We start from the raw sequence: 27263 nt of genomic DNA, 5'->3' as shown, positions 1-27263 counted from the left end.
CCGATGAATTACAAATGTGGCAGATGTGGCTTATATGCTCAGGTTTTTCTCCCAGCAGAAGCAGAAATGATCTGGCAGGTTTGTGAATCATCTCTCTGGCCTAATGGGGCAACCACATATTCTAGAAGAAGATAAACTCTTTTTTTTTTTTTTTAAGTCTCACACTATGGCATATATTCATTTTTCCATAACTTTCATAATTCAGAAGAGAATTTTGTTTTTCTGGTTTTACCCAAATACTTTGCTAGTGTTGAAATAAAAGGATGTGACATCATATTTTTACAGGTTCCTGAAATCTGTGCTACTCACATTTCTGAAAGCTATTACATGTCATCCATGTAAAACAGCTGACACTGTCATTGCTCAAAGGAGTGCTGGTAGCTTAAATTAACTTTGAAGTAGAAAAAGCCTTAAAATCCCCTTTGAAGTCTTTCCCCAAGCTTTGTTAAACAGGTCACTCTTTCACCAGTTCGAAGAGCAGCTATGAATGTGATGAATTTTTTAAAACGCATTTTTGAAAATCTATGTGCATTAAGTTCATATCCCCAGTTAAAACATGCGTATGTATGTGCCTAACCATGTAAATAAAGCTCTTTCAGCTGGGGTGCTTATGGATGGTTAAAATAATATCATTATATCTGTTTCTTTGATCACAAATTAGTGTAACACATTATCTTGATCCTCAGTAACTTCCAGCTTTTATGTTATATTTAATAAAACATGGTGCTGTGTTGCGCAATCCCTAGGGAAGCTTTCTTTTCTTTTTTTAATATACATTACATTTTAAATGGGATTAAATTGTCTGATTAGTAAAGCAGGCTCTTGCGGGAGCAGATAAACCCTGAATTCCTCAGGGTGATCTACAGCCATCCTTAAAGTCTTTCCAAGACGCTGGCAAGCTCAGAAAACCCCAGAAAGTTAAGTGAAACATTTTCCCAGTGCCAAGGCTGGTTTCATGTTCCCACCCCACCTTTGCTTTGCTCAGTCTTGTCCCTCCATGCAAACCTTTTATTTTGCCCATACAGAGGTTGGTAAGGCTGTGCTCTAAAGCAGGTGACAGGACTGACACAGCCTTTAAAAGACAAAAATCTCCCTTTTCCCCCAAATCCAAAAGTTGTACAGGGCGTTGCATGGACACAACCACAGGCCTGACGTGTTGCACTGCGAGGCGGGGGAATCTATAACGCAGTTGTGTTGCCACTGAGTGTTATTAAAAACAGTGGTCAGCAAGGTCAGCTGCAGCCATTCCCCCACCAGCCCTGGTTGTTAGCTAATGCTCAAGAGCAGCTTCATGCCACCCCGACAGGGTTGGCATGGCTGCTTACTGGAACCCAGCTGCGAACAGCATCAGGAGACTGGTTGTAGCCCAGTAAATAGGGAACATAGCCCTGAGGAGCCAAGTTGGTAACTAGCGAGGCCTTGCTGCAGGGGTTGCCACTGAAAAGCGCTTGCTCAGGCTCATGAACTCAACAGCGGGGAAGAGCCACAAGGGTTTTGCAGTCGCATCGTAGCCCAGGAAGACAATGAAGCCTTGTCTTGGAGTCGGCTGGGAAGACACATACCTGAACTGCAGTTCAAACCAGAAAAAATGCGTAACAAGGGTTATCCTGTTACAAGGACTTTCGGAAAATGCTTAGAAGCTATGGAGGAGTGGGTAAGGCTACAGAGAGTGGGACCAAGTGGGAGCAGACAGGGCAAGAGAAGGGCGATGCTGCTGAGCAGGCAGCTCTTTCCTCCCAGCCCTTCCTCTGCTCCTGCTGCTCGAGGTGGGGACAGCGATGCAGCCTTCCCTTCGGCAAGTGCAGCAGCCAGCTCTCATCCAAGGTAGCTCATGCCTACGTTCATTTTAATTGTCTCCAGCAGATTAACAGGGGAAAGTGGAGCTTAATAAACTCTGGTAGAAGATGGCTAGATGAATCTGTCGGAGAGGAGGTCCTTTTTAGGCTGTCAAGCAATAATAGCCTTGAGAACCTGGGGCCATGTCATTATGCTCTTTATTACATTTTATAAAGACCATGTGTTACAGAAGTAACATTGTAGAGTTGGACAGTGAGAGCCCAAGCAGCTTTTGCTGTAATGCATGCACAGGAAAATTCTTCATCACTTTGGCTTTTACTGGCTAACACAATTGTGTTTAGAACAGTCAATCAACTACTTATGCAAGAAGAAAAGTTAGGAAGTACGATAGACTGACTAGTGAAATACAAATCCAAATTAAGAAGACATAAACGCAAAAGACCTTTTAACTCATTATGGCTCTGCCTCTTGAGTCATAAGGTTTTTAATATTTCTTTGGAGACATTTATATATATATATTACATATTGCTGTAAAATATACTTCTATGCATGTAATTTGTTGCATAATACTCAAGGAAAAAATATACATAATCCTCTGATTATTTTATAAATATCTCAAATGTTTAGTGTCATGACAGAAATCCTATCTAAAGAAAGCTGAAGTTCCCCAGCACAAGGCACAAGGCAGAGCTTTATAATACAACTGGGCTTTTTGGTCATTCAGCATCAAGTCCCAGCTCAGACATCATTTATACATGTATGCAGTTTACACAGGTGAGTAGCACAGCCACCTTTTCAGAGAGCTACTCATGTGTAGAGCTACTCTTGCACAATGTAGATCAGCAGAAATACTCACAGTGTGTAAGATGACGTGTTTTAGCTTTTTCAGAGTTGGGCCAAAAAAGAGTTGGATATTTTCAGGACCCAAAGAAGGAGAGTAGGAGTCATGTCTACACAATAGAGAAAATCTCTTCAAATTCACACAGGTAAACATGTTTTGTTCAAAGCTGATCCTTCCCCTCCCAACCACTAGAAGATAATAAGATTACTGAACCAACCGGAAGAACCATTTCACAATGTGTTTAAAGAGTGTTGAAATAATTAATGGCAATTAAATGCCAGTCAAAAAGCTCTAGGAGAAGAATATGTATGATGAAGGATCTGTTGGTATAGATACAATGAGTGAGTTTGATAGCATTTCAGTAAGGCATTGCTTGTATAGACACAAAAGTCACATGTGAAAACAAAGCAGGTTGAATGCTGAAATAGAGATAATGGGAAGAGACCTCACAAAGCATTGCTGTGTTTTAGCTACCTTTGGTGAACCTATTTTAAGAATGTGTTTAATTACCTTTTGCTTCACTTTCCAACCAGAATCTAAATAACTGACTCCAAAGTGAACTGTAATTTGCATTATCAACTGTTTGGTTTGAGGTAAAAAACAGGCAGGTGAAGAAAGCTTAGTTCCTTGCGCTGGCATATAACTCTGCATACTGCCATATGTAAGACCTAAGCCCAGGACACTGAAAACCTGAGTCAATAAGCAAGGATTCGTGAAACTCGGATACTCCCACTGAATGCGTGCATCAGTGGCAAGGGCTTCTGGCTTTTCTGGCAGCATGTAAGCTTCCTCTTAGCTCCTCAAACCAGGATCCAAAATCTGTCAACACTCCCTCTCTCCCTGGCCCCCTGCAACCCCCAGCCCGGGACACTGGTGTGACATTTAAGGCAGTGAACATAAGGCATTTTAGAAGAAACCAGTATCCAGTACAGAGTTATGACCCCATAAACCACAAGATGACAGAATCTGTCCCGTTGGAAAAGTCATGAGAGAGAAACTCCTTCAAACACATCTCTGACCCAAGAGATAAAATTAGAAAACTCAAAGACGACTGTTGTGAAATCGGTTTTGCATGCCCTAGTAATTTAGAAAGTTTAGATAAGTATTTGAGTAGATGTCTTGGTGTTTTTGAGGACATTGGCTGTATTCACACTGCCTTTAATGGGGCCAGGATTTTATCCCTGAACTTTGTGCTACTTATGCAAAGCAGCCAACACTAGGTTATATCAGGGCTCAAATGAGAGCAGGAATGAAATCAGTGTGGTATTCAATTTGCTAAGGAACTTTCCCTTTAGCAGGCAAACAGGATCTCTTTGCTCAAAAGCCATGACTGCTTGTATGAGGGAATGGCCTACAAAAATTCCACCATCTAAGTAGTTTATTTGAAAAATACCTCCAGGAAAAAAATTAGTAGCATCAATTCAAGTGATAAACTATAAACCATGGAACTCAGAAATACAGCTGTCTCACAGGGAGTAAAAGTGCCTTCCTCTTAAGAAAATTTTGACTTTTTCAGGGAAAATTTGAAAGAAAAATCTTGGCCTCACAGCATAATATTCTGATTCTAAAAAGTGGCAACAGTCTGAGTTCAGGAGTGTCAGCTCCTTTCTCTTTGGAAGGCAGTTTGAGGGCCTAACTCCTTAAATTATATTTCCATGATGTTTCCCTTTCTTTATAAAGAGACTTTAACTAACCCCATTTGCAAAAACTTAGCTTCAGTTGAGCACTTATCCACTTTGATTGTTAGAGAATATTTGACAAATCCTTGTAAAAAAGTTTATCTTACTAACATTTCTATACTGATAAAATAAAACTTAGACAGTTTAATAGAAGAATTTATATATATATATGTATAAAAGCATATATATATATACACACACACATACACACACATATAGTTTTTGCAGCAAATAAATCAATCTAAAGAAACCCTCTTTCTCCACTTGAAATGATTCCACCATGTAAAAATGAATTAAGGGACAAGGTAAAAATAAATACCTGTTAAATGTGTATCTTTCTTTTGGGTAAGAGAGAGCTATTTTGTTTTGTTTTCTTTCCCTTGGTAATAAGCTTATTAATAGCGTTAAAGGTTTTCTGCTGCATAAAAGTACGGTTTTTGTGAATATTGTTAGAAATCAGATGAAAAAAATGGCCTATGTAGATGCTGCATTTAAAAGCCCTCTGCTTCTGAACAGGTCTTTTGACTCAAACAAGTAAAATGCTGCTGGTACTCTCTTCTTCAGTCACATATTCTTCTTTCCTTAAAAGCACATGTGACCCTGTCCTATGCAGAATTTGGAGAGAAGCATGTACACTACTTACATTCCTCTTTAAGTTCCAGACACTAAAATATCCCAAAATTAAAGCTGGTGTAGTATTTCAGGCTTAAAAAAAAGTTTACATGATGCTTACCTTCAGCACAGGATTAAATTCACCCCATGGGAAAGAAATGCCCACACTGTGAACAGGAATAAGTATTCTAATGTTTCTGGATATCACAGTGCTGGGAAATCCATCTGCATGACTCTGTTTTTCACCATATATTGATTTTTACCATAAGTTGTTCTAAAATTAGAAAAGGCCAGGATCTGACAAGTATCCTTTTTGTTTAGTTCTTGCAGATGGAAACCATGAGGTACTTTCTCAGCTTGAAACTGTTCCAATAGCTGAGGCACTAATAGGACATATTAAACTGAATTTATATAAAATCTTGTGTCTTTACATCATGCTACATCATTTATGGCATGCTGGGCAGTGACAGGGTAAGTTATGAAAATGTTATAAAAACACAGCAGATCAGAGCTGGCTTTGTAGCAGGTTTCATGAATTTCTTCATCCAGAAGGAATAAATTTTGCATGGGAGCATTCTGCATAGCACCCCTGCAGAGCAAGAGATTAAAACTGGATTTAACATTTACCTCTTGCTAAACTATAAATCAGGGATTAGAATTGATAATGGCAGTTATCCATCAACAGCAATGCAATTGCAGATGAATAGAAGGAGTTTCATGGATAAGAGAAATCCCCTCCCTTTTTTTCCTAAAAAAAAAAAAAAAAAAAACCTCTTCTCCTATTTTAAAGGTTTCTAGGCTCTGAATAGAGAGTGATTAGATCCATGCCAGTCATCAACCTGCATAAGGAAGATGCATTTGAAATAAAACCTCTCCATGTTGCAGAACATTATTCTGAATCTATAGCAGTGGGCTAGAGTTCAGATACAGCAGTTTGCATTGTAGACACCTCTCACAACAAGATCCGAAGAAACATCTACCACAGGCGGCAAGACTCTGCACCTCGATTCATAGTTGTATTTACTGGGCAATTGAAAGCTTTACGGAACTCTTCAAAATTGCTCATGGCACCAATAACTCTGCAAAGAAAGAAGAAAAATGGTCAACATGCAAGTTATTTTCTGTTGAACACTATAGATTCTGTAGGTTGCATTTTCAGGTTTCTCATATCATTTTTCCAGAAATAAAAGCAAAAACTTCAGGAGAAGCAACACCATTTAAAGTTAATGTGAAGCCAATCTTGTTTCTTTCAGTGTTTTGAGAGGTATCTTACTTTGCAAGAAACTAGATTGAAAACAATTCTATTGTTTGGATACTATGTCAGTTAGCACAATTCTCTAATCTGACCACTGGCAGTAAAGGTAGCAGGTCAGTAGTAACCTTGTATAGTGGAATTCTACTTCCAGCAGCTACAAAACTGCCCTGGCCCCCTCTCAAGCTCTTTTGCTTCCACCCAGATGGTGCAATATTGAAAGAACAGCACATCTCTGCCTTGAACAGTCTAGACAATGTGTCTGCAACCCAGATTGGCACCTTCAGGCACAGGGAAAGAGCTCGCTCTTTGTATGCAGTCATCCTTGGCTGCTTCTTCCATATCTGTATTATTTCATGCTGTCAGAAATGATTATTTTACCATTGCTAGATTGAGATTGTGTTGTTTGCTGATTTCTCCCCATGCTTTTAAGCATCTTGGAATTTACTAATCTGAAATTTGAAATGGTATTAAAGCAAACAGCATCCTGGGTTAAAAGCAGAAAAGTATCTACTGAGATATTAATTGTATGCCTTTCCAAGGGAAGGCATTTTTCTCCATTGCAGACAATCAGCTTCTCAGCGTAGCTCAGCATGATAGAAAACATTCTTATTACATTGATTAGATTTTCTGCGGGTAAGAAAATCTGCAGTCACCTGGTGCAAAAATGTCTAAAGGTCAGATTTGTAGGAAGAATTACAATACGTTGTTAGGTTTCAAATAAGACATACAGCTTTACTGTAGAAAAGTTGCAAATACTTATTCAGGGACTGGGACAGCAAGAGCTCTGCATGCAGAACTGCTGCTGAAGTTAGTGGGAGTTCTGTCTGCCATGCTGGGGATTTCACTTTGAAACAGGCATTCAAAATGAGTAAAGCACATGCTAATATTGAAAATCTGTTAATTAAATATAAATAAACCCAGAAATTTAGTAAATCTGTTAATAAAATATAAATGAAAACAGAAATTTAGTAAGCAAAAAATATTTACTTATCCATAAATGTGACTCTTCTATCCATGCTTTGATATTGCCACATATTAACTGTGGAATCTGAGTCAGCTGTCCGGATTTCATCCCATTGAACTACAGTCTAGACAAATTCTGCTGAATGGGTCACCATTGGCTCCCTTGACAGTCAAAAAAATATGTATGTGCAGAGTCCAAGTCATCCAACTTACATATTTACAAAATGATGAGATACACGTATACACCCTCAAAATGCCTATTCTTTTTTGACTATGAAGGGAATCTCAGATGACTAGCTCAGATGTACACAGCTGTGCTCAAGATGTGCATTTTTCACTTTTTTTTTCTCTCCTTTATGATTACTTTTTATAATTGTTTAAAATGGGCTGTTTGGGCTTTTTGGATAGCAAGAGCTGTCAGTGTTGGAAGTGGCTGTACTGCTGTTATGAACATGATGGTCTCAGGACATAAATGCAGCAAAGTTGGACAAAATAGATAATATTGCTTGTTAGCACAGTTGATAAGATTTGGAAAAACAAACAGGCACCACACTCTCTCTCTAGGTCTGAAACAGAAGCCTGTGCTGAGTATATCACATAAAAACTAAAACAAAGGTTTAACTATATTTTCTAGACTCTGGATTCATCTAATTTTATTTGGAAGTTTCTTCCATAACCTGATTCCTTCAGCTAAATGTAATTTTTCCTCATGAATGCTCTATCCCCAGCTTCCCTGCATCTTGTGTGATTTGCACCATCTCATGGGAGTGTAGCTATGTGATGATTCAGAATATATAAATAGGTAAATAAATCTGAAGACTTTAAAAGGTAAGAGCCGGTTATTTTACCAAAATCTTGACAGGGGTAGGAATTATAAAAAATATCACTCTGTAGGCCAAAGATGAGCCTGTTACTCCAGTTCTCATGGCCATGAAGCATTTTCAACTGCTAAAGGAAAGTGGATTGGCATATCGCATTAGTCTTACCCTAGCTAGCTGGTGTAGCAGGTATTGCAAAGACACAGCAGCACACACTTCAGTGCAGACTACAGAGGTCTACCAAGACTACGCGTACCCATTTGCATTGTTAGCTTACGTTAAATTTGTGTCATCTTGTTTCTAGTTCCATTGTTTTAAATCCAGTCTGTTCAAAAGTAGTTTGAGATACACTATAGATGCTGTGGTTTTATCTTCAACTTCAGTGTAGCTGGGTCCCAGGAATATATCAGAGTACCTGTTACCCTTCACAATTTGTGAAGCAACCTCACAGCTCCTCTGTGAAAGCAGTATTGATATTTTTCTTTTACCAACAGAGAACTGAGACAAAGACAGATTCATATTACCCAAATTTAGCCATGTAGGAGGTGGCATCTAAGCTCCCTCTTTAGTCAATAGAAAGAGGTAGGAATCTCCAAAAGACAATTAATCCATTGTATTGGAGACGCTTCCACTATGACGAGACAAATAACCTTCTGGAGCTGCTAACATTCTTCCACCAAATATGGAGGTAATATAGCCATTTAACTGAGGACAGGCACAGAATAAATGTAATTAAGATGAATCCTAACAGAAATAACTTGGTCTTGGTTACATAAACTCTGTAGAAAAGTGGAGAAGTAAACTCAAGCTTCCTAATTCTCACATAGACTTTAAACCTTCCTCCTTTTTCAGCCTCTCCTTCTTGAGGTTCAGGTTTGTCTGTGGTTAGAAAAGCCTCCTGGGGAAAGGCACTGAGACACTGTTATGGTTGGACTATCACAGCTCCTTCTAGCAGAGCATGTCTTGAAGGCCAGCTGGAGTTCACTCTTAAACTGGACTTAAAGAGCATGTTGTGCTTAGCATTTCTACCTGCTCATTACCAGTATAATTCAAGGAACTGTCTCTAAAGCTTTTAATGAACACAAGCAGATTAAATCAAGGACACTTTTAACATTCATTGTCTTTTAAACTAGAGCTGCATAGAAATAAAAAGAGATAGATGGAACATTTTAGATACTCAGGCCTTGATTATAGAACATCACAGAGATTAGAGTGTGTTCTGGTTCAGCTGTTTTTGTAGTTAGATGCAAGACTCTCATTTTTACAGAAAGGCATTTGTAATAGCAGAATATAAGCTAATAAAAACAGTTCAATTTCAGTCCAAGCCAAGAGTGCAGTCCAATTTTGTGTTTGCTCTTAAATGCCTCTTAACATGCTAAATTTCTGCACTTGTGTGCTACAGTGATTGATCCTGTATGTATCCTGAGTAAATACATTATTTGCCCTACCTGAACTGAGGAGGGCTGTGAGCTCCAATATGTATTTGCTCTCTTGCAGATTCTGGTCTAAAGGAGTTGCATCTTACCTAATAAAAAATAAAAAGCAGAAACAGGCGCATTATTTGAGATGACTTTGTAAATAAAGCAAAATGTCATATCACAGTTCTTTAGATACCTATTACTTATAGAATGCACAAAATGGAAAGAAACCATTAACTCCTATCTTGTTTCACCTTTGGTAGCTTTGCAGTTGATGTATTCTCTTGTTTTTCAAAACTTAATGGATCAAATCTCCACCCACTGTTATTCTTCACCCACTCATTCCCATTGTTTAATCGCAGCCACTTTACTAGTTCTTTTTTGAGATTCTCTACAACTGAAGCTTGTTTTTCAGCTTGTGCTGCAGCATCCCACGCCTCGATAATTATCAAGTATACTTCTTGGTCTCAAAGCTATGTAATGTATATAAAAGGTACAATGTAATGATGCTTCTCATCTCTAGAATTGCAACTACATTACCCGACACATTTGCTTCAGTATTGGAATGTCAGTTTCTTTTGAAATGACACATTTTTCAAGTTTCCATCAATGGTCCCTAATTCACTGTTCCTATATACAATACTCAACCCAATTGTAACTGGCCATAAAACAGGATAGTGATAATATTTGCAAAACTGAATAGCCCCTCTTGTGCTATATCTATCGCATGAAAGACCTCACGCAATCAGCCCTTACCTTACCTAAGTGTTGAATGTTTCCCATTGACAAAGGCCAGACAGCCTTTAAGCCAGACAGCCCATGGGAAACATGGACTTCTGTGCAATTTTGGCTGGCTGGAGACAGCCCTGACCGTTTGGATGAGCCTATTGAGTGTCTCGAGCTCTGTGGAAATAGACTGAGCTCAAGGGTGCCTGGCATACGCTGCTCTGACTGCGCCAGCGTGTCCCCTCACAGCGTACACTGGACATATGGTTCCTGCAGCAGTCGTCTAAGACCCCCAGGTATTTCCTGTGGCTTCAAAGTCTTCCTGGAGAAAAACTGACACAGCGTGAAACTCAGCTCAGTATAAACAACCAAATCAATCTTTTTATCCATTAATGTAGTCAAACTAAAGTGGCCATAGGCCCATGCACCGCTACACTGACTCTCTGCAAAGAAAAAGTGATTTTCATCCAGAGCTGGTTAAAAAACAACATTGGTCGCACTGGGTCTCTTTTCTCTAATTCTCTGTGATTCATTCCTTTAGGGGTGAGCAAAGTTTTATAGCCCAGCTTTTACTCCTCCTATAGGGAGTTTGTCCAGTTGTTCACCAAATGAATCATTTCTGATTCTCTCCCTTGTTCTACATTAGTTTTTATAGAAAATTTGCATTCTCTATCAAAGGTTTATCACAACCCACATTTAGTGTACAGCAAACTAAGCTGGGGAAAAAAGAAACATTTTCTTCAATGCTGCTTAGTTTCACTGAACAATGTGCCCAATAACAAATGAGAGTGGCACGCTTGCAACAGGAGTCTGTAGCTGAAGCAGTGAGAAACTGCTGTATCTTGGAAACCCTGCAAAAATGGGAAGCTGGAAAGGGAAGATATTAAAGGAGTCAATAGATGCAAGAAGACTTAGCAGTGGAGGGAAGTAGCAAGAGGAAAGAAAGCTGCCATGACAACACAATGCAAGAACAAGAATAATTTCAGCAGTTCTGGTACCATGGATGGATAGATGAGGACAGAAAGAGAAAGAGAAAAGAAGTAATAGTCTTGGGAAAAGAAGTCTCTACTTATACCCTTAAAAGTCTGGGTTTAGTTGGTATAGATTGTTAAAACAAGGCAATCTCATCTCCACACTGTATATCGTGCAGGTTAATAGCTGTAGACTTGAAACATATTTGTACTACTCACATGGGCATAACTCAGAAAGAAAAGCTGGTTGTGTGTGAACTCAAGGCCTGGCAGTAAAGGCTCTTCTTCTCCTCCTCTCTTTTCTACAATCCATCTCCTGTATGCCTGATAAGAAAGAGACACTGAGTACCCTTCAGTGACATGGAGCTTAACCACGTTTATTTTTTTTTAAGCAATACTGTGTTTCAGCCATTTTTCACCTACTTACCCTGAAAGCCTCTCGCAAACCTCCATTATCTGCAATGTTTTCCGCCAAAGTCCTCTTGCCTTTTACCTGGCAGAATGAAAGAACATCAGTCATTTGACCTGTTTCTGAACTTCCTTCTTGATCAACTTCAAGAGACGGGAAAAATAAAAAGCGGTGAGGTTGACCTCAGCCAATTTCAGCAATCATATCTCAAGTAAAGAAAATCGGTTTTCAATGTGAAAACTGTCAGTAAACAATTCTCTGTGATGAGTTAGCCTGACTCTGGGCCTAGATCTCAGTAGCACAAAATGTAGTAGATAAAATGCCCTCAAGAATCCTGCCCCTGATCTTTGATCTGGGCTTCGATAATTTCCTTCAAGACTGTTTTTATTCGGTTGCATGTGAGATCCAATAGCCCCATTCTTAAACTTTTATTTGAGAAGTTATATTTGTTTCTTTGCATAACTCTTTCTTTACGGACAACTAGGAAACTACAATAACTTTTAAGTCATAACATAAAACAGCATAATAAAAAAAACCTGTCAGAGAGAGAATCAAAATTGATAGTGTGTTCAGTTCTCTAAAAAAAGAATCTACAGAGGAGACTCATGTTGCTTTTCCCCAGTATTGATTCCAGCAGCAAGAGCATTGGCAACAAGAGTATATTCTGAGAAGCAGTGCTATGTAAGCTTTCTGAAAAAGCCAGTCTCCTGGTATTACAAAGTGCAATATCATTATGAAGAAACCCTCACTTCTGTGAAGTACAGCATTATCGCTGATTACCCGGCCTACTAGGGTCTTAGCGTTATCAAACTGTATTTGCAATTAAGCAGTTTTACGCTCTGCTGTCCCTCGAATGAGCAATGTAATTGAATACAGCTTTGAGGAAAGCTCCAAAGGTCAGTGCTGGCCTGCAAATCATCTGCTGATGGGTCCTCCCGTGCCTCAGGGGATGAGTGCAGAGGGTTAGGGGTCAGGATCCACTTTAGTATCAGGACAGTAAAAGAGAGGAAAATGGGGGTGGACAGGTAGAAGGACCCAGAGAGTACCAGGCACATGCATACAGCCCCACTACTCAGTGCAGACACGTGCCTGAATCAGACCAGAGGCATCTCGCTTGACCTAGCAAGGGTGTAAGAGTGAAGAAATGGAGGCAGCAGAGGAGAGCGCACCCCTTTCCTCCCAGCCCTCCCCTCCACACAGGAGGACAGAGGTGGAGACGGGAAGGAGGTAACTGGGAGAAAAGGTGCTGGGACAGCAGGGAACACATACACGTGTATACTGGCTTTGCTTCTGGCCTACCTACTCCTAATTTTTCGTTGGAGTAGGCTCATGAAGAACTCTGATTTAGATCATAAAATGAGAGTAACTTAGCAGTGGCACACTGGCCATAGGTTATTTCAATAAGACCTTCCACTGATCTCAGGCAGCTCTGGGTCATACATCTGAGACTACTATGTGCAGACAGTTCGTGACTGGATGCAGGGACCATGATAAGCCCTTTATTTGATCAGATGACTTTAGGTGATTACTGTACTCTGAAGCGATTTCTATACCCATTTCTTCTTTCATTAAGCTTCTTTTCTGGAGACAGTTTTATTGTGAACTGAGTGAGAAAGTGGAAAAGTAAATAGGTTTCTTGAGTCATATAAAATGTTCCTACAGGGGTGAAAACAAAACAAAGCAAAACTGCAGAATGTACAAATATTGGAAATGTAAATGACAGAAAAAAGGAAAGAAGGAAAGCTCTTTGCACGTGTACCTCTTCATACAGAAGCTATAAAATATTGCAGAAAATATCAAATTTCTTTCTCTACCCTCTAAAAAGAACTTAAAGTTATTCCACAGAATTCCACTATAATATTTCAAGAGAAAAAACCTTGCAAGTGACAAGGCTGCACATGAAAGGATCTCACTGTTAAGCCCATCCACCAGCTCCAAAGGCTCTAACTATCCTGGAAGGGAAAATTCAGACCTACCCCACATCAAGAGACACTGCAGAAAGTAAAGTGGATGGATGAGCCAATGGCAGAAGCATGGGAAGGACTCAGTCAGTTCCTTGGGAAAGCTTTTAATGACCTTCTGTAAGTGACATTTTTGTGTTGATAGTTCTTGTAGTGCAGATGTTCAGGAACCAGCCAGAGAATTTTTATTTGCAAATTATCTTACATGAAGTACTTCAAGTCTGAGCTGTTGGACTTCAGACTGGACTGCAAAATGACCTTGCTATCTCTGAGACTAATACAAACAGCCCAGGGAAAAGTGTTAAAATTACCATTAGGCATTCAGTGCAACCTCTCTATTCTTGAAAGGCAAAGAAGTATTTCTGATGCTAAAATGCAAGTAAAAGGGATAGAACTGAGCAGGAGGGGGCATGTGTTTTATCCTAAAAATTAAGATTAAAAGCATGTTCCAGCCAAAGTCAATGGAACTATAGCTATTCATTTGTGAAGGTCTGGGATTTATCCTATTTATCCTTCATTTGGGACACTTAGAGAAAATGCACATTTTCAGAGGAGCCCATATTTCTGATAGACAATAAAATAGAGAGCATTTCCTTGCCTTTTCTTTCTCAGTCCTTTTATGTGAGCTACTGCTTTCATACTCCCTTCATTTGAGATCAAATCGTGTCTGCATGCACGCATGGAAGAAAGAGTTGAATGTGGAATAACGTAAGGTTTATGCATCCATTTTATAACTGTAATAAATAAGTAGTAAATAACAGGCAGAATTGCTAAAGGGATCTATAAAACATACTATTTTCTTCTTTTTAAAAAGAATGACTGCTCAGCCCTCGTCACTGACCTCACTTTCAGAAGACATTTAATGTGCTCACAGCAATTAGACCAGCCCTGCTGAGTGGCTTCATCCTCTTCCTTGGTTTCCAATATGATGTTATGGTGAGAAGCAGTTTAACCCTGTCACCAGTGTACGGGTAGTGGTATTTGACTGGACTAATCGAATGTGACAGACAATTTTGATCACAATTATTCACCTCAAAAAATGATTTGTTGTGAGAATCAAGTTGGTAGTCTAATATCCCACTCTGTTGGGGTTTATGAACAGATAATTAAAAAGAAAAACACTAACAAAAACACCAACAAAAACAAACAAACAAACAAACAAACCCCCCTCCTAATCAACCAATGCTTTCAGTCAGTGGTATTTTACATACATGTAAGCCAGCTCTCTTCCAGTAGTAATTGCTGTATTGGTTAATCATGCATTTTGTCTTCTCTTTAAATTTTTCTTCAGAGTCAGTCGTCCACCAAGGGTCTAAATTTCCATTTTTGTCATATTTCCGACCTAGAAAGAAAGAGAGAAAGAAGGAAAGAAGGAAAGAAAGAAGAAAAGAAAACAAACCTTCCTGTTGGAAAAAATATATACTTTTCCAATTTTAGAATCTAGCACCTGCACAAAAATGAGAGCTAAATGTATGTGTGCATGTGTGTGTGTGTGTATGTGAAAATGGATAAGACAAGTGGGAAAAATCTGGGCCCAGTGAAGTCAGTGCTAAAAAGCTGGTATTCCATTTAGTGCCATAATTTCCATTTTTATAATAAAGTTGCAATGACTAATGAGTGCTATAGTACATCTTATAATTACACAGTGTAACAAGCACATGAGCTTTCCTGTAAGTACAATTGTGAGTATTTTTCATCCACAGCCCATATGTCTTTGATTCTGCAAACTGGATATTAACTCATTTATTATTAATTAATTATACACTTGACCAGGGAAAAAAACCAAATCTGTTTCATGAAAAACGTCTGAACTTTCAATTTTTTGCTTTGGAACAAAACCAGAATGTTTGAACCATGTTCATGGAAGCAAGGAGAATATGTATATCGCATCCCCCAGGTTGGTGGTTATAGCAATGGCTCAAGGAAGAGTAGGTCCCTGCTCTGTCTGGTTTATTGAAGAGTATTTAATCTCCATCATCTCTACAGCCAGTCTGAGCAGGAACCTAAAAATTTGACTCTCAGAGCAGACCACTACCCCTTGGGCTAGGCTCTTACCTTCCAAGCACAGAAATGGATACATCTTTAGGGAGTGCATCCATTTAGACAAGACAGCACATTTCAGGAAAAAAAAAGGGGCGGGGAGGGATGAAAATGTCTTCAGTACTTTTGTAATTGGTATTATATGTCTCTACTGGCTGTTTCGTACTTCTCTTCTCTGGAGTTCTAACAAAGAATCAAATCACACAGCAAGGCTGCATCTACACGGACAGCTAAATCTGCTCTCCAAAAAAGTCCTGATATGCCTTGTGTCTGTATTACTGCACCAATAGACGATTTAAGACTTGACTACCAGCCTTTTGGGAATATGAGTCAGCACTGAAGACCAACCAAATCCAGGCCCTCCACATCATGCTGCAAGATGAAAAAATTAGCCACTACTCATGTCCTGTAACATTCCCTATAGAAGGGTCTAGTTCCAGAAGCCAACTTTATCAAATCAAACTATCCATTAATTACATGGATGTACTTGCTACACAATAATTTGTATGATATGGAAGAGATAGGGCAAGTGGAAGTTTGTGAAGAAACATTTTTCCTTTAGGGAGCTTTTGTTCACCCCAAATAAATTGTTACAGGACAGCGCCAATAGGATACAAGTTTTTATTTTTAATAGGTATTCAAAGTAATGTACCACACACAACCTAACTATTTAGGCACTGAGCTAAAAGCATACTTTTCCTCAAACTTCCTATATATTCAGTGGAGAGAGGTTCTTCTAGATAGTGAGTCAGAGCAGGAGATCAGTCGGACACTGAGAATTGCTCTCTGGAGGAGGCTGTCTCTCTCTTTCTCTAAAGGGAGCTCTGATTTACAAAGCACTTTCAAAGTTAGTTGGTGGGAATGCCCCAGCCCACCCAATGTTTCAGGAAAGCTGATAAAGTCTGTTTTGACACTTTCAGAGCATTTCTTCTTTAATTTTGCAATATATTTTTATTCAGGTTTTGTATTTTAATTTTTTAATATATTTGTCTTTTAAAATGTCAAAACTGAAATGAAAAGATTTCTGAGGAATAATTTTTATTATGTAGAAGTTCTTTGAGCCCCCGCCCCCTCCCCCCCCCACCAGCCAGGTCTTTGTGAATCTGTTGTTGATTTAGTTTCCATACTTTCTGGAAAACAAACAAACAAAAAGTGTCAAGATTATGGCATTCCTTACAAAAAAAAATCTGGCTCAGGCAAGCAAGAGTGTATGTAAATAAATAGTAAAAAAAAACTTCAGAATTTTCCTTACACAATTCAGCATTGTGTAAAAAAATAACAAAAAATAAAAATTCTGGAAGATATACAAGTCATCTTTCTAATCCATCAACTTTGTAAAAAATAGTTACCACAATATAGACAAATACTCACCATTACTATCAAATCCATGAGTAAACTCATGACCAACAATTACTCCTATGGCACCATAGCTTAAAGACCTGTAACACAGAGAAGTATTTTCCCTCAGAGCATATTCATACTCATGAACATTGAAGTACAGAAGACAGAAGATGAAAGGTTTCTACCTCAGGAAAAATTGCTATTTATTTAACTGGGGGTAGGGGGGAAATGATCTAACAATAGTATCTACAAAATTTTGTCTTAAACTCTGAATGTGAAATTCTCATTTGTTTAAAAACAACCTTTAATGTAAAACCTTGAAGAACACTGCGGTGGTTCACTCTTCTAACCAAATCCCTGATTAGCATCATCTCCGCTCCAGAATGTCTTTTCTAGCTAATTGCATTATGCATATTCTACATATCCTGCAGAACAGGACAAAGTCATAGGTGGAATTATTCTCTTAGCGTAATCATAAAAAAAAAGCATAGATCAAAGACTGCAATGGGCCTGTGTAATGCCAGCTCTAATCATTCTTCTCTGGCATGCAACAAACAGACTTGCAAATGACTGACACTAGTTTGCAAAGCATTAAACAGATCTCCATTCAGTTTTCAAAAGACAGGTCATACAGTTTCCTTTCACCTACACAGGAGCAGGACATGATCTACAATCAGATCTAATGCACTGGAGAACCAGAATAAAAAGAAATATGTTGTATTCCTGTCTGACAATGAATTATATTCTCCTGGTTAAATCTGAATAAACATGCATTTGGGAGAAAGGGGGATGAACATGGGAGAGATTCTGTTTTCTGATATCAAATGCAGCGGATGGTTGGAGGAGGGGAAGCTATCCACTAAACACATCTTTCACTTGTTAGATTGTTCTCTGTGACTATAATTATTTCAGTTATTGAGATGCCATACCTCAAAGTAGCTTAGGGTATTTCTAACACATTGTATTAAAATAGGAGAAAGGCTGAGGGTTTTGAAGTAACATGTTATTACTGGACTTAATGATCCATAACATGTTAATTGCTCATCCCAGTCATGCCCAAAAAGTATTATATGATTTAATTCCCCCTGCTCCTATAACAATCCTTCCCTTTCCTTTTTTCTTTCCTGAAAGGTAATTTGCATGCGATAAAATCTTCCCTGCTGTTCCCCCCCCCCCCAGTACTATTACAAACCTTCATTAAAAAATACTTGTTAAAATTATACATTTCAGCAATGGAAATATCATCCTTTTGTGTGACAAATTTGTAATCTTGTGTAGCACACAGTGATAATTATCCATACTAAATGTACTGTACTAGACTTGTTTTCCACATCTGAAGTAAAATGGTCACACGGGATCTTTTGCAGCTGGAGAAGTACAAAAGGAATGGCACAGAACATGTAAAGAGGTCCTTAACTAAGCCCTATAGCTAAGTATGTCTTATTTTTCTCTAATGCTTAGCCAGCAGTCCAGGAATAATTTTATATTCATGGTAGCAGTGTGTTCAGTCAGGTGCATCCCAAGGGTGCCCACTGTTAGCCCAACACCTCCCCGGGCAGCTCCATCCATGTCCCCATTGCTGTTACACCTCTTTGACCAACGGTGGCAGGCAGAAATGGCGGGGGGATGTCCAGGCCTTCCTCGGACCTCCCCAGTTGGGGTGAAGCTTTGGGGGAATTCTGGCTATTCCTTCTGCGAACCCGCTTGAGCACTTTGTTCAGCACAGCAGCATTTTGCCAGAAGCGCTCCCAGCTCTGCTCATGCTCTTCACTTCCAGCTGGACGGAGATGGAGAGGGCTAGGGGCAGCCCAACCAGTACCAGGTTAGCGAGGAACTTTCTGGGACTGGGAAGGCTCAGAGGACTGTAGGGAAGCTCCCGACTCAGGTAGTCTGAAGTCTCAATTTCAATATGCCTGGCATTGAAGACTCCTGACTATGAATGATGGCATTTGAATGGTAATTTATTTTGTGCACTGATGTGTAAAGTGATAACTTAGCTTCCCTTTATGCAAATAGGTGCAGCTGATTTTATAGTGGCTATACTGGAACTGGACACTAAAACTCCACTAAATATTAAAATATTTGCTAAATCTGTTTTTCAGCAAGTACTAATTTTTTTTGCTGATTTTTTTTTATTCCAGTGCCATGTATTGTTTCTCTTAAGCAGACAGAAAACAGAGCCAGAATATTTCAAGGACAAAAGCAATCTGTTGTCTGATATAAAACAGCTACCTTTGTTTATTAAATTTCATTTTGGTAAGTATGCAAGCAAAACCAATTTAAGTTAAGGTAACCTTTAAGAAGAGAATTGAGCAAAGTATAATTCTTTGAAAGAACCACAATTTTATCGTTATGGCAGAAGGTCAAAGTACAGAGAAATCTCTTCAGAAAGCAAAGCTAGAAGCAGGTCTATAATAACGACAGCAGAAAATAAGTTCTCCTTAACTAGAAAGGACTTTCTTCTCTTTCTAATTACCACTTAAAGTTACCTGGCTCATAAGAATTCTCTTTGAATGCCAGTTCATTTGTTCCTAAATTGAATGTGTCTCTTTACAAGTACTGCTAAACTTCCTGTTGACATGGACCTGTCCAGATTTGAAAATGGCAAACCTAAAATGTTTCAAAAAAAATTTTTTTTAACAAAGATTTATTAAGGATGTGTTTCACTAACTGCTGGCTTTGCATAACTGTAAAATAACTTTCAGAAACTGCTGTCAGAGACTTTTTATAATCTTCTCCCTCCTTAATATATAAAGTTATTGAACTGCATAAAAGCAGTGATTTTTCAAAATTAACTAAAGGTGACCTATAATTATTCTTCAGCTACAGCAGCACATGGGGCTGCTCGGGCAACCACTTACGCACATGGAGATATTCTCATGCACCTCAACAGGCATAGGAGAAGGCTGGTTGTTAGATTTTAGCAGAAAGCAAACAATAAACTGGTAATACCTGGCACAGGGTATTCAGTTCTCTTGAAGAGTGCTGGTTACCCGATTTACAATTCCTTTTAATACCTGCCACGTGCACACTGCTGCATCTGCTTGCTACAGCATTGAAACACTTCCACTCAGATGCACTTAATTACCAATTCCTGAGAGAATCAGTCATCAGTTTAAGACAACAGCAGCACATACAGCTCCCAAGGGTAAGAAAAGTTATCACACAGAATAGCAGCCTTCAAAGTCTGGTTTCTCAATAGCAAAAGCAGCACACAGCAGGGAAGGACACATACCCCAAGGGCCAAGCTTTCCCTACACAATGACAACACAGGATTACTGTGAGCTACCTGTAGGTCATCTTTAGCCAAATATTCTTCTTCTCCATGCCCTCTTCTTTTTCTATATGTATTTCTAATACCTTTCCCTGTTATTCTTCATTTCCAGCTGTAAGAGGTTCCCTGGTGCACTACTTACCTAGGATACTCTGTTCCCCAAAAGAAAGGCTTTTGCAGTTCTCCTGCTGGGAATCCTGTAATGGCAAAAAATGATAATAGTGAGTTCCCTAGTTGAGTATGGCTGTATCACAGTCGCAAGGCCCAGCGGCCTGGATTTTATGGCTATTTTTGTTTTGTTTAAACCTTGCAAGGTTCTGCAAGGCAAGTTTTCCCTAAGATGGTACTTTCAGAATATGATAGAGAGGGTCTTTAAATCGAAGCACAGATCCTCCCTCCTTCAGGACCACAATGGCAACAAGATGCTATTACAAGAACTTTGTATTTTCTTCAGTGGCTGCTTGTGTGTGTGTGCATGTTTGTGTGCGTATTCTTGGGAATAAACAGTCAATGTTTCCAGTCAAAAAGGAAACTACTTGATTGCCCCCAGATGTGTTGGCAGATCAACAGAGAAAATATAGGCAAAATACAACAAGAATTAAAAGACTGTTAACTTAGTGAGGCATCAGTGCAGCAAGGGACATAGGGAAGTAATAAAATGCAAACCTAAGGAAAGTCTGTGAAAATCGGAGATGAAGGAACAAATAGTCCTTAGGCACTCAGTAATGACAGCTATAGACTATCAAGGCTGTAAAGCCAGGCTAGCTACAGGAATCACCTGGTTGCTTCTGGTAAACTTACCAGTAGCTGAAAAACACTTCAATGAGTGATGATCTGCTGATGTTGCACATAGAGACCAAATTAGTTTCGTGAACTCAAAGTCCCAGGCCTATTTTTAATTCCTGGACTACATTTCAGTGCTGTGATTCTGAAGATAGTGGAGCTGAATGCAATAATGGTTTAACAATCCAAAGATTTACTAAATAAAACAGACACCCCTGGGCAAAGTTTTCAAATATTGGTGAAAAATGCAGTCCTTGCAGGCACAAATGTGAAATCTGATGTCTAGCAACACAAATTCCCATCTGCAAAGCACTGGCTTACACCTACTTTGAACCCATTTCCCTGGGTGATTCACTTGCTTTCCCAAGCACCTTTGCTTCAGCTTTTGAGGTCCCCCCAAGAAACCAACCAGTGATACAGATCAAAAGAAAAAATGTACTGAATTCTGACCCTATTCAGTTTATCAGTGACAAATAGGAGAGGGATTTCTATATACCTGAGATAAATTGTCAGACAAGATTTTTTCATTTCCTTCCAAAGTCTCTAAAGAGAATATGCTGAGTGTGATGCAGCAAGTGGCATGTCCTCCTGGCCTACCAATCCGCTTTTTTGTACTGCTCCTCCCTGGCTACTTTGACCACGTTTGGAACTGACTTGCAAAAAGCATGATTTTTAAAAACTTATTTTCTGAGTTTTTTTCTCTTACTTCCATGGATGGTTTTGTTACTTAAAGCAAGTATCAGCTGCTTTTTTGGTGCTAAAAATGCAAGTGTACAAGTGTCAAGGACAGAGTTTTCTTGACCTACTTCTCTTTGCCTCACAGCACACACAGAAGAGTGCTCAGTATTCACTGTGTGTGCTGTTAAATATCTCATTGTAACAGCACACTGATGAAAATTACTTGTTAGTATGGTAAGTTGTTCCTAAAAAGCCTGGATGAGTTGAGAGAAGAACAAATGCCTCCATTAGGGCCTGGTCCAAAATCCACAGAGGCCAACAGAAGTACCTCTGGGCTGGAGTGTGGCACTTTGGTATATGTAAATGGCACTTTCCCTATTCTGTGTTGGGATATGCAATGTAAGTAGCACAGATAGACCTGAACGTATATGTTCATAGACATATAGTGTGTATCCAGCTTGGTTCACATGTGAATCCTCAGTGTCCCGCTCACAGACATTTTGTGATTGCTATCTGTATACATTGTCATTGGTTTTGTGAGCTAACTGCCATTTGGTGTTAAGAGCTGGAAACTCAGTGTGAACTACATTGGGTTGTCCCTTCCAAATAATGGACCTTAGGAAAAGTTATTGGGCATTCTAAAGAGGTTATTTAATGAAAGAAACACCAGGGTCCATTAACCCTGAAAGATCCTCCCCCCACAGGTAATGAGAGGAACTGAGGCCAAAATAAAGAAATGAGACCATAGCAAAGATGACACCAACCAAGGTATAGCAGCCACCCCACAAATCACATTTAGGGATCACACATTCCTGACACACCACTGTTCAAAAATGTATATGCCTGCCATCACACCAGGTGACCATTAAGGAGCTGCAGTCATTTTCCCCAGCTATAGGTTTGTATAGTGAATTTGCACTTGCCTGTGTGCCTGGAAGAGCTGCCTCTGTATTGTGTAAATAGATCTGTTTATACTAAATTAGGTGCAAAGCTTTACACTCAGGTTTGCCCACCTAGGAAATATAGTCTAAAGGCATCTTTATGTGACAGTGCTGAAACAGTCAAACGAGTTAAGTAGTGGGATAATGCTTTCACTGAATCAGTCATGAGAATGAAAGAGGGAAGAAGCTCCAACCAGGAGTTCACAAAACAGATTGATAATTGTTTTACTCCAAGTAAGGATCCATTTTAGGTAAGACATGCCCGAGCACAGAGATTGTTGAAGGAGATTTCTGCTTCTAGGCAGAAACACTTCTATAGTTAGTTTGCTCTGAAGGAAACTTAGGAAGTATTTTCAAGCCAAAGCAGAATCATAAGCCCCTAGAAAGCAAGATATATTCCAGTTCTCTGAGTCTTCCTTAAATATATTATCCATTGCACAATAGGCAAGTCCTTAAAAAAATTAGGTAGTATTATAAATGATTCCTGGACAGCTGGAAAAGCAGAGGTGTTTTGTTCTCTGGAGATTAGTGGCACTAAATGAGGGAAGATGCTTGCCCTTGTGGCTTGCAGTGCTACAAGGAACAGCTTCAGAGCTGGCAACACAGGACTTCTGTAAGCAACATCTCCCTAAGGCAAGCATCACCAGAAAATCCTTGCAGGCAACAAGGACAGTGTACCTAAACCTAGGAATTCCTTGAAATTATAACAGGAGATAGATCTCTTGACAGTTTCTTATTCTGTGCTGATCTGCATCCCTCTCGAGTAAGAAAATTCCTTTGTTAAGTCTGTGCTCCTTGCTTGCTTGGCATATTTTGGCTAAAATACTTAATCACAATACTCAGAGAGATCATAGGATGCAGAAGCAATAAATACTAAAGGGATTATTTATATACCATGGGAGTACAAGCAAGCAAAGCACTGATCTGGAAAAGGAAGTCAGACAGACTTTAAAGAGTTTCACATCTTAAGGAACGGATACAGGCACTGGAAAGCTACTTCAGGTTAGCACTTCACCACAAATTTAGCCTGTGCTGCATCTTCTCATGCTTTCTCCCTCTACATGGTCCCAGAAGAAGAACGCAGGCCAAAAGCCCCTCTCAGCTGTGTGTACACTTTATTGCTAATGCAGGCCTGAGCCTACTCTCAAGGCTTTACTCACCAAGATCACACAGAGAAAAACATGTGCTGTCTCTTAATACAGACTGCTCCGCTCAACCCCCCCAACCTATCTGCCATGTGGATGACCTGGATTTGCGCAGTCTGTCTTGGCTACTTTCCTACATCCTACCCACTTTTGCAGCAATATCATACTGTGGATAGCTGAGTTCAGGCTGTCACAGAACAGCAACAATACCCCATCCAGGCACAGGTGGCAAGATGGATGAGCCAGGCTAGATCACACAGTACTGCAGGCAGCACATGAAACTAGGAGCCATGACCTATTTTTCATTGAGCCATTGCACGTCGGAACATGTGGGATCCAACACTCAGGTCAACTCACAGCTGAGGCTACACAGGGAGGAGGGAGGTGTATACTTGCAGGACAAAGGAGGGATTCATCAAACATCTGACTGCCCACTGCCAGACAGTGCAGTTCTGCTCCCTCCTCTTCCTTCTTCGCTGCCCATTCCCTCTTCCTCCATTTGATCCTTCAGTAAGCCATCCAGGTCATCCATGGACTCACAGAATGGTTTAAGCTGAAAAGCACTTCTGGAGATCATCTAGTCCAATACCCTTGCTCAAAGCAGGCTTAGCTACAGCAGGTTGCTCAGGGCTGTGTCCAGTTGGATTTTGAATTATCTCCAAGGATGGAGACTCCACAACCTCTCTGGGCAACCTGGCCCTGTGTTTGACCATCCTCAGTGAAAAATTCTTTTGTTTCTATGGAATTTCCTGTATTTCAATTTGTGCCTGTTGCTCCTCATCATGTCACTGGGGGCACCACTGAGAAGAGTCTGTCTCTGTCTTCTTTACTCCTCTCCATCAGGTGTTTATACATATTGATCAGATCCCCCTCTGAGCCTTCTCTTCTCCAGGCTGAATAGTCCCAGCTCTCTCAGCCTCTCCTCATGTGTCAGATGCTCCAAACCCTTATCATCTTCAGGGCCCTTTTCTGGACTTGCTTCAGCACGTCTATGTCTTGTATTGGGGAGCCCAGCACTGGACACAGTACTCCAGATGTGGCCTCACCAGTGCTGAGTAGAGGGGAAGGATCCTCTCCCTCAAACTGCTGGCAATAGCATTGGCCTTCTCTGCTGCAAGGGCACATGTTCAACTTGCTGTCCCCTCAAGACCCGCAGGTTCTTCTCTGCAAAGCTTCTCTACAGCTGACTGGCCCCTGCCTGCACAGCAGACTCTGTCCCATTGCCCAGGTCATCATTGAAGATGTTAAACAGTGGTTGCTGCAGTATCAGCCCCCGGAGAACAACTGCTAGTGACTGGCCTCTAGCCGGACTTCGTGCCACTGATTTCAACCCTTTCAGCCTGGCAGTTCATCCAGTTTTCAATCCATCTCATTGTCCACTCATCCATATTTCATCAGTTTGTCTATGAGGATATTATGGGAGACTGTCAAAAGCCTTGCTAAAGGCAAGATGCTCTCTGCTCACCCATCAAGCCCATTATCTCATTATAGAAGGCTAGCAGGTTGGTCTAAGAAATAGTTTCAGGGGGATTTGTTCCACCACCTTCCCAGGGATTCAGGTGAGGCTGACTGACCTGTAGTTCCCTGGATCCTCCTTCCTGCCTTCCTGAAGATAGGGGTGACATTTGCTTTCTCTCAGTTCTCAGGAAACTCCCCCGACTGCCACAACCTTTCAAAGATAATCAAGAGTGGCCATGCAACAACATGGGCCAGCTCCCTCAGCACTTGTGGGTCCCATCAGGGCCCATGTACTTGTGTACGTCCAGTTTGTTCAAGTGTTCCCTGACCTGATCCTCCTTCACCAATGGTAAGTCTTCCTTGCTCCAGACTTCCCCTCCGCGTCTCAGGGGCCTGGGATTCCTGAAGGGTGGTCTTGCTGATAAAGACTGAGGTGAAGAAGGCATTGAGTACCTCAGACTTTTCCATGTCCTTTGTCACCAGGGCCTCTGCTCCATTTTGCAGCAGGTCCACATTTTCCCTAGCCTTTCTTTTGCTGCTTATGTACTTGTAGAAACCTTTCTGGTTGCCCTTTATGTCCCTTGCCAAATTCAACTCCAGGAGGGCTTTGGCTTTCCTAACCCCATCCCTGCATGCTCGGACAGTGTCTCTCTGCACATGGCAGACACATAAATGCTTCTTGGGGCAAAAAGCCACTATTTTCCTAGATATTTAAAAGGGAGCAGTATTTATCTTCATTTATTTTGAAAATCCTTAGGAGCAAAGACACCCTACAAATCCTCCTTCATCCATACTTGCCATGGCAGCTTCCTCTGCCTCCCATGGGCCATGACAAATCTGCTGAACCTTCCCCTCATTTATCATACTGCTCTACATGCAGGAACATTTCACGCAATGGAGTGCACCTGGCTTACTTTATATATTCAGCTCTGAATTTATGCTAACCTCGAAGCTCCAACAGCACTCTTTATCTGCACAGGGCTACTTTTAACTTAACTGAATCTTCATTTTATCCATTATATCCATTTTAAGCCCTCTCTCCCAGCAAGGTGCATGAAGCTTGTTAAAACATATTTAAAATTTGAAACAGTTTTTTTCTCTGCTTTTACCATGGCTTTACTGCCATTAATGAATCCATTTGCCAGCTAATATCTTTATGGTATTATTATACACATTTTGCAGATGAACACGCTGAAATTTAGGGAATGCTGTTACTTGTCCAAACAGACACAAGCAATCACATTTCATCTGATTGTTCATAGAAACTATGCAGACTTTCCCCATGATATTATTCTAATAATGGATGAAGCAAACTAAAAACACATGAGATGGCTCACAGAATCATGAAAAAATTTGGGTTTCAGGTCTAGTGAATAAATTCGTCTTAATGATTGCCTTAAAGCAGAAAACTCGGCAGCCCTTGGCTCAAATCTTGGCTCAGCTTCCACCTCACCTGAAAAAAAAGAAGGTCTTTTCTCAGTCTCTAGCTCCTGCTTGTAAAATAGAACGCAGCATTTCCCAACCTCACTGGCGTGATATGAAACGCATGTCTGTTTATGAGGGGGCCAAGTAATACAGTGCTAGATTGTATAGAAGGTAGAAAAGATGCAAAAATATATGTCTTTACAAGATCCTTTGATCTTTATTTTATAAAGGGAAACAACTCTCTAGATTCCCCTGAGAAAAAGTTCTCCTATTTTATATATTTATAGATAAGAATTTTAGGAAGAAGAAATAAAAAACAGATGCAAGGATCATGTATCATCTCATCTGTGACTGTAATCAAATAAAAGAGAATACTGGTCACTAGGAAATCATGAAAGTTGAAAACTTTCACTCACTTTAACACACTCAAAACTTACTTAATAACAGGGCTTAGAAAATGTGCAGTCCAGAGCCATTATTGTTCATTAACCTCCCGGTAACTAATGGAGCACTTGAAACTACTTCATCAATAACCTGCCAATTACTCCAGTTCTTAAGGAAAGAGAAAGTGTCCCTGCATATAGTCCCCTTGCCCACCCTGAGACCATGACACCATGTACTATCACTTGGTTTCCTAGCTAGGTAAGAGTTTTCTCTTGCAAACCCAAAACATCTGAAAGCTGCCAGCATCAATATCTGCGTTCCACTTTCTCTAAAGATGATACTTA

General features: G+C 40.0%; 1 protein-coding gene across 1 annotated transcript in view; it reads right to left on the bottom strand.

Moving 5' to 3' along the window:
* Nucleotides 1–1982: 1982 nt before the first annotated feature.
* The window catches only part of PHEX (phosphate regulating endopeptidase X-linked), a 107494-nt gene continuing 82213 nt past the window's right edge, over nucleotides 1983–27263 (bottom strand). Inside the window, exons 16-22 of the mRNA XM_013950700.2 lie at nucleotides 20248–20302; nucleotides 16862–16929; nucleotides 14662–14792; nucleotides 11508–11573; nucleotides 11300–11404; nucleotides 9414–9490; nucleotides 1983–6008 (exon numbers count right to left, since the gene is read on the bottom strand). Coding sequence (XP_013806154.2) covers nucleotides 5906–6008; nucleotides 9414–9490; nucleotides 11300–11404; nucleotides 11508–11573; nucleotides 14662–14792; nucleotides 16862–16929; nucleotides 20248–20302 — 605 coding nt within the window. The 3' untranslated portion in view covers nucleotides 1983–5905. The remainder of the gene's footprint in view (nucleotides 6009–9413; nucleotides 9491–11299; nucleotides 11405–11507; nucleotides 11574–14661; nucleotides 14793–16861; nucleotides 16930–20247; nucleotides 20303–27263) is intronic.

This window comes from Apteryx mantelli, chromosome 1 (genome assembly GCF_036417845.1).
Source record: "Apteryx mantelli isolate bAptMan1 chromosome 1, bAptMan1.hap1, whole genome shotgun sequence".
Lineage (NCBI taxonomy): Eukaryota > Metazoa > Chordata > Aves > Apterygiformes > Apterygidae > Apteryx > Apteryx mantelli.
Note: the sequence above shows the minus strand (reverse complement) of the source record. Positions and strands in the feature narration are given on the sequence as shown.